Source organism: Cydia pomonella, chromosome 2, assembly GCF_033807575.1.
Source record: "Cydia pomonella isolate Wapato2018A chromosome 2, ilCydPomo1, whole genome shotgun sequence".
In the NCBI taxonomy this organism is placed as follows: Eukaryota; Metazoa; Arthropoda; class Insecta; order Lepidoptera; family Tortricidae; genus Cydia; species Cydia pomonella.
Genome location: NC_084704.1, coordinates 17,703,454 through 17,720,008, shown reverse-complemented (window position 1 = coordinate 17,720,008; position 16,555 = coordinate 17,703,454). Strand labels below are relative to the sequence as shown.

At 34.7% G+C, this 16,555-nt stretch overlaps 1 protein-coding gene across 1 annotated transcript in view; it reads left to right on the top strand.

Annotated features, from left to right (window-relative positions):
• The window catches only part of LOC133515551 (dynein axonemal heavy chain 2-like), a 104,131-nt gene that overhangs the window by 20,555 nt on the left and 67,021 nt on the right, over window positions 1-16,555 (top strand). The window contains 16 exon segments of the mRNA XM_061848107.1: window positions 577-675; window positions 755-994; window positions 3,387-3,501; window positions 4,074-4,322; window positions 4,424-4,620; window positions 5,076-5,237; window positions 5,402-5,519; window positions 6,330-6,484; window positions 6,573-6,748; window positions 7,328-7,495; window positions 7,605-7,772; window positions 7,883-8,108; window positions 9,535-9,654; window positions 9,727-9,860; window positions 10,315-10,513; window positions 10,515-10,586. Coding sequence (XP_061704091.1) covers window positions 577-675; window positions 755-994; window positions 3,387-3,501; window positions 4,074-4,322; window positions 4,424-4,620; window positions 5,076-5,237; window positions 5,402-5,519; window positions 6,330-6,484; window positions 6,573-6,748; window positions 7,328-7,495; window positions 7,605-7,772; window positions 7,883-8,108; window positions 9,535-9,654; window positions 9,727-9,860; window positions 10,315-10,513; window positions 10,515-10,586 — 2,598 coding nt within the window.

Sequence of the window (16,555 nt, the reverse complement as noted above, 5' to 3'; positions counted from 1 at the left end):
CACGCCTCATATGAATTTAGTGATTCCACCGGTGATGCTCACAACATCGGCCTATGAGGTTAATAAAGAGATAAATGAGGTTTGAATCCCATCAGTGATGCTCATGGCTACACAGAGATTACCTGATCCTGCTGGTGATGCTCATAGCCACACACAGAAGATTACGTTATCCCACCGGTGATGTTCATGGCAGCCATCTTCTTAATTGACGAGTATTGTATTTTCGTACTAATAATAATAATAATTCAGCCTATATACGTCCCACTGCTGGGCACAGGCCTCCTCTCATGTGCGAGAGGGCTCGGGCTATAGTCCCCACGCTAGCCCAATGCGGATTGGGGACTTCACATACACCTTTGAATTTCTTCGCAGATGTATGCAGGTTTCCTCACGATGTTTTCCTTCACCGAAAAGCTAGTGGTAAATATCAAATGATATTTCGTACATAAGTTCCGAAAAACTCATTGGTACGAGCCAGGATTTGAACCCGCGACCTCCGGATTGAAAGTCGGACGTCATATCCACTCGGCCACCACCGCTTATTTTCGTACTAATGTTCTTTAAATAATTTTACAGGCATGCGAAAAGAAAATACAACCTGGAATATCCAAATTGACTTGGACATCAACCATGTCAGACGCATATATAGCAGATTGTGTAGTTCAAATTGGCGAAGTAAGCATTATATTCTCATAGTATGAATAAAATTAAATGCTGTATTTCAGACTGATACATAAAAAACTTTCTGTTGCAGTTACGTGACTTTGTTAATACATACAAAAACAGTAATTTAAATATAATTAAAATAATGGAAAAAATATGTGATACTCCTTTCATTGAGTTCGACATTTATAATGTGTTCGAGATAAGAGATTTACGTCATGATATTACAGAAATGGAAACTAAAGGAACTGAAAAAGTTCTAGAAATGTATAAAGAAATAATAATTTATTTAGTTATAGTATATGAAGGATTTGAAGCACATATCACTCAGGTAACTGTACATCAAATGTGTCAATGTATTGGAGCCTCTTGATTCTTTTAATAAAGTACGTAGGGTAAAAAACCTGAATATAGCCCCTCTGGATGTTGCGTGTACAGCGTACTAAAACTAATCTTCATAGCAATTAAATTATACCTAATGAAAGACAAATACAGTGTTTATTTTTGATATAACCTCAAACTTAAACTAGACGTAGGTTTTAGTGCTATAAAACAATTCTGAAGGTTTTTTAGTTTCGTCTTCACTACAAGAGCATATTTGATTTTTTTTCGAGCGACGATGTGTTTCGTACATTATAATCACTTTTGACGGTTGTGAAGTCGCGTCATTAATGAGACGTTTTGAGTTAAAACAAAGTAGTGATACATTGCTTGCTGAATTATTTTGTATGAAAAAATAAATTCGCCCATTTTTTTTATAAAACCTTTGAAAGTGTGTTAATTACGGCCTAAAATAACTGCCCTTTGATTATCAATTCGTATCAAAAATACACGCTGTATACAGATCATCCAATTTGAAATCTAGAATACGTATTATGTACCTATTCAAACGTTTTACAACTCTGCCTGTTTAGTTGACAACTTCACAATTATATACAGTGAAACTTGGCAAGCGAAACCTCCATATCTAGGACTGATGGTGCGGTCCCGACATTACAGGACTAAATTACCTTTGTTAGTGAGATAGTATGAGAGTTTATGAATGATGATATTTGAAATGTAGCTAAATACTATATTTTAAATAAGTTGTAATATTATAACAAATTGTAGATTTTATATTTAAGAGTTAGTTGATATTGTAAAATACAGTATTGTAACATATGTGATTTGTTATGCCCTTATCAGGGCCCATGAGATACTGTAACTTTATTTTATAACACTTGTATTACACCATGGTTGCAAAAAAGAATATTATTATTATAAAACAAACCTCTACTGGGATTAGCTTTTTCGATTTTATAGAGTCACATTTACCTCTATTATTAAGACGGAGCGTATTTTACCTCTTTTACTGATACTACATTTGAAATTTATTTCCTTAATTGATTTTTAGAATGTTATAGGAACTGAGATAACGTCAATCTATGACCTCTCTTACTTGGACTTAGTTCCAGATAAATTTCCGTATTTTTACTAATTCTTAGTTTATCTACAAATTCCGTATTTGGTTGTGTCTAAACGACTTTAAGTTTTATTTAGTTAAACTAGTTAAAAATATCGAACCGAAAGCTTAAATCTTGATAAGTAACACGAATAAACAAAAAATAATTTTTATTTATTAAAGTTCTTAGACTTGTTTCTGAATAAAATAATTATTAACTTAATTTTTAACAAGCGGAAACATCTACGAACGATGCTATTAAGCTTAGATTAAATTTAAAAGTGGAAAAAATTACTGTCTTGGGTGAGACTTGAACTCACGGCCTCTGGAGTCAGTAATTTTTCCACTTTTAAATTTAATCTAAATAATTATTATTTATTAAAGTCCGTATTAAAATTAATAGGGAATATTACGCGAAACTCTGCGTAGGGGGCGCCACTACCACAATCTACAACAATTTGAGGGTCTACCGCGAAGCAATTGAATCGAAATTTCGTTAACTAACCTCTCCACCACTCTTGCGTATTCGAGCGATGAAGAGGCAGATAGAGAAATTTCAATTTTCGCGTTTTCCGGTAGGCTCTTTGTAAACAAATCGCCTTGATGCATCAATGATATATTTTATTACCTGTCAAAACACACACAAACAGTATGTATAAGTTACTCTATGGTTTACGAAAGGTGCTAGTGCAGCACTCTGGCGGCAGAACATTGCAGTAATACTCCCTACTTAACAAAATCTATCCTTTGTAGAATCATTCAAAATAAATTGAAACGAAAATGTAAACAGACTTTAAAAAATTAAGGACAAGGATTTATTAATTTTTAAAGACTACAGCTCATACATAATCTTTTCAAAATACCTTATAATCACCTCTGTAACTAAAATATCCTCTATTCTCACCTCTATTAATGGAACCCTCTGTAAATGAGATATAGATTAGACACTGAGTAAGTTGGAATACCTCTTTAACTGAGACAAATTGTACCTTCTTTCACTGTAGTTCATAATCATAACTGTACAATAAATATGAGTGGGACTTTAGTTAACATGTTTAATAGTCTCTATATAATATAATCTAGTTTAGACATTTATTAACGTACCTACTTGGTCTTGGTACATAATCATATATAAGGGAACACATTTGTATGTGTATCCCTTACGTCAAACGAAGTAAAAAATATACTATGACTATGCAGATATCGGTAAAAACGGAACACTTAGAGCGCAAGGCCAACACGTATTGTACCGGTATTTGTATTTTTGAATTGTATTTTATAGATGGCAGAACATTGGATTAATTACGTCAGAAGGTTCGACCGTACATTGGAAGATGCTTTACGATTGTCAATAAAAGCTACAATGCAAAATATGTACAAATGTGTTCACGGAGATGGTAAGTAATTAAGATGTTCTATGACGGGACGGCCCTTGGTATAGGTAGATTAAGTATTAGGTAGCTTAGGTATTGCAGGTTGGTGATTGGAGAGATAACACTCACGCCCAAAAACAGGCGTTTAAGGTGGCCATACGCACTAGAGTATGCCTACGCAGTTTTGTCTGTACAGTTTAATTACACAGGTAAAGATCTATAGGAAACTGTACAGTCGAATGCCTCACACGCACCGGTTTACCTGTGCAGTTGATAAAACGTTACCCCCTACACCCTATACTATCCGCAAAACTATCTGGTCGGTCAGGTCATAATGCTATCTCTTTCACTCTTGGTTGGTCTTAACAAGGGTAAAGGAGATAGCATTATGATCTCAGTGGCCAGTTAGTTTTGCGGCAAGTATGGTGTGTGTGGCCAGCTTTATAGATGGTTTATAGGCATAAAGCTGCCATCGTCTATTGAATACGCTCATCTTTTTTTTCATCATCTCTATATTTTGGAGTCTCTCTATAGAACAGTGAGCGTGCAAGTAAATAAAATAATATTTATATTACTTTTTTACAACTTTTTTTCAGGAACTATGGCCCCTTCTCCGCTGATTAAAATGAATCTATACTTAACTGGTAAAGATGTGACATATTTGCCAACTAGACATGAGGTTCAATATACGTTTAATAACATTCTTGAAGGCATCGTTCTCATAATGGACAGCATCCCGAGGCTATACGAAAAATTGTCTCTACCAGCTATGGGTTTAAAAAGATTTTGTGATGTTATTAGAGTCGATAATGACAGTAATAAACTGCAAACATTGATAGACGAAGGTTAGTTTGTATTTGTAGCACATTCAGCACACTCAAATGATATTTAATTGTTATACGCTGCACTTCACTGTTATATTTAATTTATTTTCTATATTTTGCAGAAGTCCAGTTTAACATAGGTCTAATTCATGAACACATGCGTATGTGGGAACCATACTCTTCTATTTGGAAAGTAGACAAAGATGAATTTTTGATCAAATACAGAGAAGAAAATCATACAGCAGCTGAATTTGAGGCACTAATAAACAATTACGGTGATTTAGCGCATCATGTACAAGTTCAAGAGACTGTTAATCAGGTAACGAATAAGGGTGAAAAACAGTTCTAGTTAGGTACATTAAGGCCAGTCCAGACTGGATAATCACATCGACCGATTTGATCTGGAAAAACATTGGCGTTAATCTCATCTAGCGTCCACACGTACACAATTTAATCCCTAAATTTAGATTTATGGTGACATTTAAGCACCCGAAGTAAAATAATGGCCCTAAACCACACATTAATAAATAGTTACTACGTCCTAAACGCTCATACGTCCCTAATTAGCATGTTTGTGTGCGCATCTCCATTTGATCGGTCAAAATTTAAAAATTGATTCAAGTGAGATCGGCGACTCAATTTCATTTTCGCGTCCACTCAACCTGATTTGACCAAATAATTTGATCAGATTGGGCGAAAAATGTCCTCGTCTGGACTGGCCTTCCATTTATATTAGTAGTCACCTCAGATGTATGATTTTATGTCGGAATACAGGTTCATTTTATAACTCTAAACTCAAGCAATCTGAAGAAGTCTATAATAGAGCATTGCATGCGCTGGCAGCTGGTTTTGGCAGATCTGTTGCGAAAAATAACAGAGTTTGATATTGATGAAGTATATGCTTATGTTGAAAAATGCAGCGAAGAAGCTATGCAGGTAATGTATAACCAACTAAAATACCACACCACACCAAACAATAATTATGTTACCGTTACTAGTATTATGTCAGTTTAATTTAAGCATCAGTATGTTTCTATTATCTTATTTAGCTATTTAATTACACAAATTTATTTGTTTCAAAATATATTTTACAAATCCAGATGCCTGCCGATTTAAAAGAACTTGCGAAGTCCATAGCAACTTATGAACGTTTGATGGGTGATTTATCCCGTATGGAGAAAACTTTTCCACCGATAACAGACAAGGTTCACACTTTAGGTAAGATTCACCAGCTGTTTGAATTTTGATACAAGCTTTTATCGCCGACTGTATTTTCCACAGGCAAGTAACACACATCGAGGCAATTCCAACAACCCTAAACACAGTTAGATTGCGTTATTCTTATTTTATCATAGAGTTCCTATGGCCACCTGTCTCCATTATCAAATCAGCTCGATGGTGCCATAATATTGCATTTCACCCGGCTTAGATATACTTACGTGCAACTTTCAGCTTCATCAGAAACCAGAAAGTAGGTCAAATTTAACTTGCAATATTTGACCCTACCATTACAGTCATAGTTACATATTGCAAGTTTACTAAAAGCTTGTAAATTCTATATTACTGCACTAGTTCGATAATTATAACATTACAGCACAAGTTCGATATTTGCAATTAAAAAAAGCTTGCGGGTTTAATACTCGTATCTAGGATTATGAGCTTAAAGCGGTCCAATAAGATCCACATAAAGAGCAAGTGTGTTGAAAAATATATAACCACCAACTTACAAATCCACGCGTACGAAGTCACAGGCAACAGCTAGTATAATTAAATGTAGTATACTCGTACCCGTGCAAATATGTCTTTTTATTTTAGTTTTGGTTAGAAAATAATTGAACACATTAATTTCACTGCCACTGAAGACAATAGCATAGACTGTCTCATGACGACGCGTGCCTTGACTCGTAATGTCATGTTACTAAAGGTTGGATTTGAAAAATTTGCGTGCCATCGTGGAAGACATGAAGTATTACTTCGTAATTCCTAATATGATGAGGATGGAAGATTGATATGGTTTTTTTATTTCAGCTAAGTTTGAAGTTGAATTAAGTTCAGATATGGTTACTCGACACGAAGAAATTCCCATGATTTGGACGAATTATTTAGCTTTACTCGAAGAGGCTAAAAAACAACTTGAAATGAATAAGGATAAGTTTAAAGCTGAATTATTAGAACAAGCGGAGGTAATGCCAATCACAAGTAATCGCTGAATATAAGTGCTTATGTACTTAAGTTTTAAATTATTTACCATATTATTATTTTATTGTTTAGGAATTTAAAGAAGCAGCCAAAGACTTTTGTGACAACTTTTACCAAGCAGCACCCATTAGTTCAGATATAACTGGTAAAGATGCAATGTCTCAGCTAAAGGCATTTAGAGATCAGTTAAATGCACTTAGAGCACAGGAGCAAGAAATTCGAGATGGTCTTGCCGTATTTAATTTAACGTAAATTTTAATTCTTATTAATCGTGTTTTTACAGCAGATACCTATTTAAATTTTTAATAACTCTTAAAACTTACGAACATTTTACCAAGCAAAAGTTTGTTATGCAATGCTTCAGTTAAAGGCATTTAGTGTTAAACGCACTTAGAGCACAGGAACAAGAGCATGATATTCGAGATGGTCTTGCCGTAAATTGTGATTATTATTTATTCTATTTTTAAAACAAGACAGACTTTTGTTACCTGTTGAACCTCAGTGGTACCCTTGATACATTCCGACAATTCTTACCATAACTTTATCTACGAACATTTTTCTCCATGTATGTGATTTCCAATAACACAACGCCTAACCCTTGACAATAGCAATATGTAACTGAATACATGTCATATCTACCTATTCCTGCGGCGGCAGCACGGTCGCATTTTTAATGCCTGTCACGTTCTAACAAGTATGTAAGTACGAAAGTGACATAATTACAAGTAATGACAAGTGATAAAAATGCGACCGTGCGTGCTACAGCCGTAGAAGTACATCCAATTATTTCACTCAATTTAAATGATTCTAATTGCATACTTCAACAGAACTCCAGTGAACTTGGATCTGCAGAGAATGGAGAAAGAACTAGAAAAGCTTGAGGAAGTCTGGGGTCTCGTTTTTCAGTGGGAAGAATCCTGGGAGAAATATAAAACGCAGACTTTCTGGGAAATGGAGACAGACGAAATGGAAGAAAATGTTATGTTTCTATTCAGGTAAGATAAAGCAATATCTATTCTTCCTTATACTAAATATACTATAGTCATTGTAGTACCGATCCATAATAGCTAAAAGTATACCGTAACCTTACCGTTGCTTTTAAAGGAATTTCAACCGTCTCTCTCGACAACTGAAGGACAAGGGATGGGACATTATAGATACAACGAGAGTAAAAGTAGATGCCTTTCGTCGCACCTTGCCTCTTATTGGGGACTTGAAGAACCCGTGCATGCGAGAAAGGCATTGGGATAGAATCAAGACTTTGATGGCAGTGTGAGTATCCGTAATGAAACCTTTTTAATTATATTATTTTTAAAAGAACCTTAAGCAACTTATCGTAAGTTGTTTCAATTTCATGCCTCATGTGTGTATACCTTGTTTAGTGAATTCGACCAGAACTCTGAAGACTTTAAGCTGGATTTAATAATGAAACTGAATTTTCAAGCATATGCTGAAGAAATCGCAGAGATTTCAAAAGCGGCAACTATGGAATTAAACATTGAAAATGGATTAAAAGCGATTCGAGAAATTTGGAAAAATACGACTTATGAGATGGCGCACCATCGCGATGAGATCTATAGGATCAAAAATGTTGAAGATGTTATGCAGGTGTGGATCAAAGTTTTATGTACAGCTGATTTTAAATCAGATTTTGAAAGTTAGGGGATCGTTTGATATAAAAATTAGCAATAGAGTCAAACCAAGATAAGTTGACAGCGATTTAGATAGCCCTAATGGTTCACAGGTTATTTTAAACGTCAAACTCCTATAAAATTATGACGCTTACTTGACACTTGCACCGTCTGGGCTATCAAAATCGCTGCCAACTTATCTTGGGCTCACTCTAGTAAGAATGGAAAGCAAGGTAGGGAAGGAAAGGAAAGAAACAACAAAACATATTCTCCTAGACTGCAAACAGGTAGATGTATACAGGAACTGTGCACTTTTTTCTAAACGTAGATGTTATGCATAAGCAGAAAAGGCAGAAATTTGTAAATCTACTTTTTAAACCACGTGGACGTAAAATGATTTATGTTTTTTTTTTTATAAAACATGTGTATATTAATTTATAATAGACTACCTGATGACTTAAAGATACTCAGAGGCAACATATTCAAGCGCAAGTTAACTAGCTGGCTTTTGGACAGATGCTTTTATAGTATTAAGGATTATTTGAATAACTGACTTTGCAATTATTTTTCATTGAAATTTTCATATTTTTTACTAATTATTATATTATTCTATATTCATGTTTGTATTGATTTATGATTTGATGTTAGAATGTGCTCCTCTATAATTTATAATCTTTGCATGTCTGCACGCAGACTGAATACACTGTAACTTTGTTTTTTTTTGTACCAATATGATCTGCATGTATATACGTGTATTCTGCGCAAATAAATTCTTTGAATCTTTGAATAAATACCTAGGTACTCCGTGCACACTAGGAGAGGCAGTTAGTAAGCTGAAAATTTTGCTAGGTTTCATGGATGAGCTGAGGTGGTTAGAGTAGCGCTACCTCGTTTCACGCAAAATAGGCACAATGGTTGTCGATTTGCGGAAAATGTCCAGAAGCACTAACTAACTAAATCTGTTTTGTTAATTAAGGCCAAATAGTTTCGTAAGGTTGGTTTTATATTTAGTAGGTACTAACTTCTGCCTGTGCCTGCAGTCCCGTAGGATGCAAATGATGAATGATAAAAAATATCCTGTATACTTCCTGAGGCCTTGAACCATCTCCACACCAACATTCATCTTAATCGGTTCAGTGGTTTAAGCGTGAAGAGGTAGCAGACAGACAGAAGGAGTTACTTTAGCATATATAATAATAGTAATCTGTTGTAAAATAAAAAGTAGCATTCTCTTAGTTTGGACAAGTGATAGAAAAGTTGTGATACATGTACAATTGTACATCCTTAGCCTACAAAGTATTATCTACGTTTGCAGTAACAGATGTTACAGGTTTACCTGACCTATACCTATTTGCAAACAATGTTTAATGTTGTATAGTAATGTGTTTGTTTAATTTGTGCAGTTCTTGGAAGACCATCAAGTCCAGTTGTCTTCGATGAAGTCGACCAAATATGTGGAACCATTTATAAAAGAAGTGGATTATTGGGAAAAATCCTTAGGTTATGTAGCAGAGTGTATTGAGGTTGTATAACAGTTTTTTTTTCTTTTTATTGTTTCGCTTGTAAAATAATATAAAATATATTTTTTTTGTTAGATATCTTTACAAGTTCAACGGCGTTATCTCTACCTAGAAACTATATTTGCTGGAGAAGATATAAGAAAACAACTTCCGAAGGAAGTGGTTATTTTTGATAACCTTACTGCTGATTGGACAGATATTACTAAAAAGTAAGTCATGGCCACAAGACAAGTTAAGTCAAGAAAAAAAAAGGGATTATGAAGTGATATCATTGTCTAGTTTCGTCCGTATAATTAGTACAGATAAATGTATACCTTTACTGCTTAATTGCTTACACTATGAACGAGCCACAGTTTTGATTTTCCGTATAAACAGTTTAGAGTCATCACCAACGACTCGACATATGCGATGACTCTAGTTTTTAGAGTATCAATAGTAAATATAGTAATATAACAATATAGCAAGTGGCACATGAATATGTGTAAATAGGTAATAAAATCTAATTTTGTAAGGAGATCTTACCTTTACGCCTATAACTATTTTTCGAATTTGAATGAAATGCATATCTACCACATTTATTAGGTATGAATAAGTATTATCAACCATTAATCCACTGTGTTTAGTTTATCTCAAGTTAATATTTTTATTATTTTCTTTGAATAGTATGTACGCTGGGCAAAACGCAGTAGAAGCATGCCTATTTAAGCCTGCACCGTATGTTTACAACAAGCTAAATGGTATGATAGAAAACTTAGATGGAATATTACGGTCCCTTGAAAAGTATTTGGAAACCAAACGACAAATATTTCCAAGATTCTATTTTATATCAAACGATGATTTACTAGAAATACTTGGAAATTCGAAAAAAACCGCAGTTGATTCAAGTTCATCTGAAAAAACTTTTTGACAATGTTGTTAAGATAAGAATTGACAAGGTGAGTAATGCAAAGGTCGATTAAGTTAAGACATATGCTGTGACTTGTTAAGTATGCAGCGTGTGTTTAATGGGGCGCCCACGGACCTAGAAAATAATCCGGACAGTGTACATTGGCCAAAAAGTGTGTCCACGTGAGAAGTCAAAGTGGGCCGTTGTTATTAGGGAGCTTGTAAAAGTCGAGCCTACCGCGAAACCCCGAAATTGTGAGCATTTTTGTCTGTCACTCTTAACTTCTTTATATCTTCATGTATCAAATATGGTACCTGTAAAACAACACGACGCTATTTTGATTTGACTACAATACGTTTTCAATAGTTTATTTTATTTCCCGCTTGATTTATGTATTCTAATTTAAAAAATAAGGTGTTACGATGACAGACTTGTGCTTGAAAATAAATAAAAGGCGGCCGTTGGCGGCTATTGTCGAAATCAAAAATAGTAATGTTTTTAGGGTTCAGTACCAAACAGGTTCAAAAAGAACCCTTATGGTGCGACTCTGTCCGTCCGACCGTCTGTCACAATGCTAAATATCTCAAGTACCACTTAAGCTATCGATTTGGAATTTGGAATAGCTATGAACAACGCTAACCCAGACACATTGAAAGTTTTATTTTTTATTAACTATGGAAAATGCCTAATATGAAGAGGGGGCAAAATTTCAAAGTCTAGTGACTAGGTCAAGTGGGGTTTCATTTAAAAGAGCTTAAATTGTACACCGAAGATAAATATATTTATTTTTACATAATATTAACATTACTATAAATTTTACAGGAAAAATATAATCAGACCCCTCCGTATTGGTAACTTTTTTTTAATTTACTGAAATATTTCCGAATTCATTTTGCAATTTAACCAACTTTACGTGTGTTTATTACACTTGTTATTTCTATGACATTATATTAAAGACACCTTCTTTTCTCCATCATGTGAAATCTGAAAACCAACATACGTGCACATCGCACAAATTAGTTAGACAATTTGCCGATAGATTTTTTTTTATTTTTTTTATTCGTTTAAATTACATTTGCAACTTACAGCTAACACCATAGCGTCACAAACTCAGTCACTATATATAATTACCACATTCACTCCTCTCAAACATTCTCTTACATTCATTAATTAAGCTCGCCATCCCTGATGGCACTGTACACAAATTTACTTAGTATAGGTAGGTACTTCTGATCAAAAGTCTTTCGCCTTTATAGTTATACGAGATAGTTCAAAGTTTGTACGGAACCCTCGGTGCGCGAGTAAAACGAACTCGCACTTGATCGGTTTTTTCATTTGTAGTTTGCCTCTTTCGCACTCATGGTATACGTGATGGCTTCCGTTTTGCACACTTTAACTATCTTGAAGCGTAAGTGTCATCGACTCATCGTAGATTTGTGATTGCAACTAAAGTTTTCAAATTTGCCGTTTATTTCTACTGACGGAAATGTGTGTCCAACCTATATCGAATCGATTACGTATATATAATAAGTTTTTCCCAAAATTCTTGGTACAAGCTTTTATCGCTGACTGTTCTAAAAACCCCAAACACAATTAGGTTGCCTTGTTTTATCATAGAGTTCCTATGGCTACCTCCTGTCTCCATCATTAGGTCAGCTCTATGTCATTATAATATTGAATTGTCATTCGATTTATACTTGCATGCAAAATTTCAGCTCAATCGGAAACCTCGGAGGTGAAACTAAATAAAAGCTTGTAAATAGTTTGAAAAACCGTTTCAGTAATAAAATATTAATGTATAAACGTATGTCTGAAATATTCAAGGACTTTGGATTTCAATTTTGGCAATTATATATTCTGTAAAATAGCTCTCATTCCACCAATTTAATCATGCCGAAATAAAGACACCTATTTAGATAAAATTACTAAACTTTTAAGTACGTAATAAGAATTGTGTAAAACGGATTCACATCGTGCCGGCATCGGCAAAACTTTTACTTCTATAACCTGCCACAAAAAATTTTACCCATTTTTTAAAAATATTTCGCAATTAAATACTGAGCGTCTTCATTCACGTGTTTTGAACACTGAATTAGATGTACTAGACAGGCTATAAAGAACAAATTGTGTCCGCCATTTTCGGCGTTTGATGTCTGTCACTAAGCTAAAGAATAAGCGTAGCGGCGTAGCTAGCCAGAGCCGAAACTGTTATGACAACTGTTCCTTTTCTGCTTACATACTCACTGTAAAGGGTCTAGACAAAAAGTATTTATTTATTTACAAGTGCATTGAATTTATTTTACATGTGTGACACCGACAATGTTATAATTTATAAGAATAGTCATAAAACTCTTTTTATTTAACTCTTTTACTCTTAGCAATTTCGATCACATGGTGCTTATAGCAAAATATACGCTTTAAATTTAATTAAAATCACAAAACGAGAAACAAAAAATTACGAGAAGAAGGGTTATATATCATTATTGTGTATATATTTTGCAAACAATAAGGTAGTCAATCATTAGAACCTACGTGTTACATCTGCAAAATGTATTCTATGCGCCAAAGAAAATGGCGTACCACCGCGAGTGTTTAAAGTGACGTTTTAAAATAATCTAAATGAGGTTAAACAAGAGTTTTTTCGCAGTAGATTGTTATTATATTGCTTATATTATGTTTCTTGATATTATTAGAATACATGTTCATAACGCACAAAGGCATTTTTTTTTAATTTTCGTTGCATGCGTGGCATCGTGCCAGTAGTCGGAGACGTACTAAAGGCAAGACGTGCTGGCACTTCATTGAGGAGCGGAAACATTTTGTTACAAATGCTGGCTCTAGTACTAGAGTTTGCCCAGCGAGTGGCTGCACAAAAAAAAGCGGCAAATTCAAAAAATCTTTAACTGGTAACACGAAGCATAGTGCAAGAAAAGTAATTTGATACTTGGTAATTCATACGTAATTAATTTTTGTTTTGATTAGTGACAGACTGAAGTCTGCAACGTAGCAGACTGTAAATTTAATACAGTAAACAGACTGAGGATATCGTTGGAATGCAATTAAAACCCTGACCTCTAATTTAGCCCACTTAAAAATTAAAAATATGATTGAATAGTTATCATTATTATCAGAGATACTAAAAAACGATAAGTTATAGAAAATGATACTTTGTTGTTACAAATAAATTTCAGGCCTGACCATTAAACGGCACCCTTTAGATCTCATTTCTTTGGTCGTTGAAGTCAACAACCAAGGCATATGTCATAATATAACTTAACTTAATATAACTTGGTTCTCATATGACATTTATATTTTTGATAGGATTAAAAATTACTTCATTTGTGTTTTATTTTGAAGTTTTGAACTCGGGTTAATTACAGGCGATTATTTATTAAGCATAAATATTTCCCTTGTGCTAGTAAAGTAAACCTTCACAAGGGAAATATTTATGCTTCCCGTTAGTAATAATAAAAAAGTGACATATTGTATAATGGAGCTGAACTGAAGGTAGTAAGGTGAAAGAAAACACAATCTAGTTTTAATATTGTTAGTTTATAAAGAAGGTGCCTATTTATTTAAGATTCATAATCAAAATCGGATTCAAGAAATTCAATGCCTCACAGAGAACTGTCACTGTCATTGTCACTTTCCCGAACTTCTATTATGAATGGAGCTAGTTCAGTGTCTGTAATGTTGTCCTTAGACTTGTATTTTCGTTCCACATTTATTACATGGTCTGTACATTTTTTCCAATCTTCCGGGGTAATCATTGCAAAACATTCCCGGATCAAGTTTTCCGTATCTGAACCCGGTAGCCCCACATTTCTGCTGGCTATTTTTCGCTTTGTGAGGCTCCATATCAACTCAATAGCGTTTAGATCGCAATGGTATGGAGGCAATTTAAGGACCTCATGCCCATGCTGCTTCAATAACTCCTCTGCTGCATATATGGGACCAATTTTATTTTCCTCGACAAGGCACATCAATTCTTCCTTTTTGAAACACGCTTCATATGGGATATTATTTTCCCTTAGCCATTTTTGAATGTCAGCCTTTAAGCTGTGCATGGTTGGAGGCTTATTTATTTGTGTTACATGGTAACTGGCATTGTCCATAACAATTATACTGGGCTCAGACAAATTTGGGATTAACATTTCTCGTAGCCACTTTAAAAAATTTGAACTGTTCATGTCATCATGATAGTCAGCTGCTTTGGATTTTGTGCTAAAAAACAAGCAAAGCATTTGGCACAAATCCTTGCTCTGATCCAGCATGCACTATAATATGCCGCTTACCCGAGGAAATTTTTTCAACTAAACCGGAAGTTGAAGGCCCTTGCCATGACTTCTTTGGTCTATAATTTTGATGGACATATGTCTCATCAAGATACACAATTTTTTTTCCTTCTTGCTGTTTTTTATGTATAGCTCTAAGAAACCTTTGCCTCCACCCAGATATTTCAAACTTTTCCATGAGGATGGAGCGCTCTTCTTTATTTTTTTTAAACTCAAATCCGTTCTCGTGTAGTATTTTTCTCAGTGTTTCACAACATCCTGAGAATCCTATAGATTCTTTCAAATCCGCATGTAAGGCTCTTAGAGTAGGTACCTGCTTTTTGACGCAATAAAACTCGTTAATTTTATTACGAATGGCTGACACATCAAAATTGTCTAAATTTGACACAGTTGGTGGCCGGGGTCGTTTTTTCCCTGGCGTATTCCATTGGCCTTGGTTAATAGAGCCCTCTTTTTTAATTGTGCGTAGTGTACGAATGCTTACACCTGAAAAAAAAAACAGTTTTATCAATAGGAATTTTAACAAAAGAACACTAAAATATTAATAAACCTAGATGTGAAAATATAGATTATTTATATTACCTGTCATAGTAGACACTTTCTCTAAATAACTTGATTCTGATGCGTTATTATCAATAACATTCTTCAGTTCTCTTGCTAGTTTTTCAATAGTTTCTCTAACATTTTCGTCATCTACGCCCGCTGTAATATAAATAAATCATAAGTTTAGTAATACAAACAAATGTTCCTATCTCGTAAATTAAAATTTGCTACAAGAAGCATCAACATTGTTTGATAATGACTTACCGGTCGCCTGAATGATTTCGTCCAATATTCGCTTCTTTTCTAGTAATCTCTCATTTTCGTCGTGTCGAACTTGATTATAGTTACTGATTATCGTAAATAACATGCTCCTCACACTGCTTCTAATCGGTTTAGCCATTATAATACGATATAAACTTCCGTAACGAAGGAACTAACATGAGAATCTAGGTTATGTGTAAACTCGTTTGACAATATTTTTGACACTTTTGACAGCTAAAATTATTGCCATATATAGAATTCTCTAAAAACGCTTGTGCAGCGACTCGCTGGTCAAACTCTATACCTCAATGATTTTGAAATATCTCTAAAATATTTATTGTTGTTTATTTATTTATTTATTCAGTTTACAATTGTACCTTAACAGCTAAAGCACAGCGGCACAAATTGGGAGACAGTAATATTTTTACATTGAGTACAAAAGTATCTACATAATCACATTATATAATACTACTTACAGGCGTCTCTCGCTCTATCACTCTCTTACACTCAGTCATCCGATTGCACTCACAAACAAGTCACACTCCGGGTGTGCCTCAAGCACGGAGTTGAGTAGAGCATGCGCGCGCGCGACCGGCGCCTGTGCGTGCGCCCGCGTGCGCGCCACGCGTTCCGCTAACAGCGGGTGACGCCGCGCGCGAGTAAATAATCGCATGAAGGCCTCTACAAGGGCTACGCTATCAATTGTGTTTCTAATAACACCGATTGAGAATTTTGCTAAAGAGAGCAACCTACGTAACTGGAGCGAGTCGTACCCTAGATGTCCCTGCAGAAATAGAGTAGGGTACATGTACGGATAATAGGTGTGTATCTTTTTGTATAACGCCCTGAGATATGACTTCTGCACTAGCTCCAACATAAGTATATCTTGGCGAGTATGCCACGTTTTGATGCGATAGAG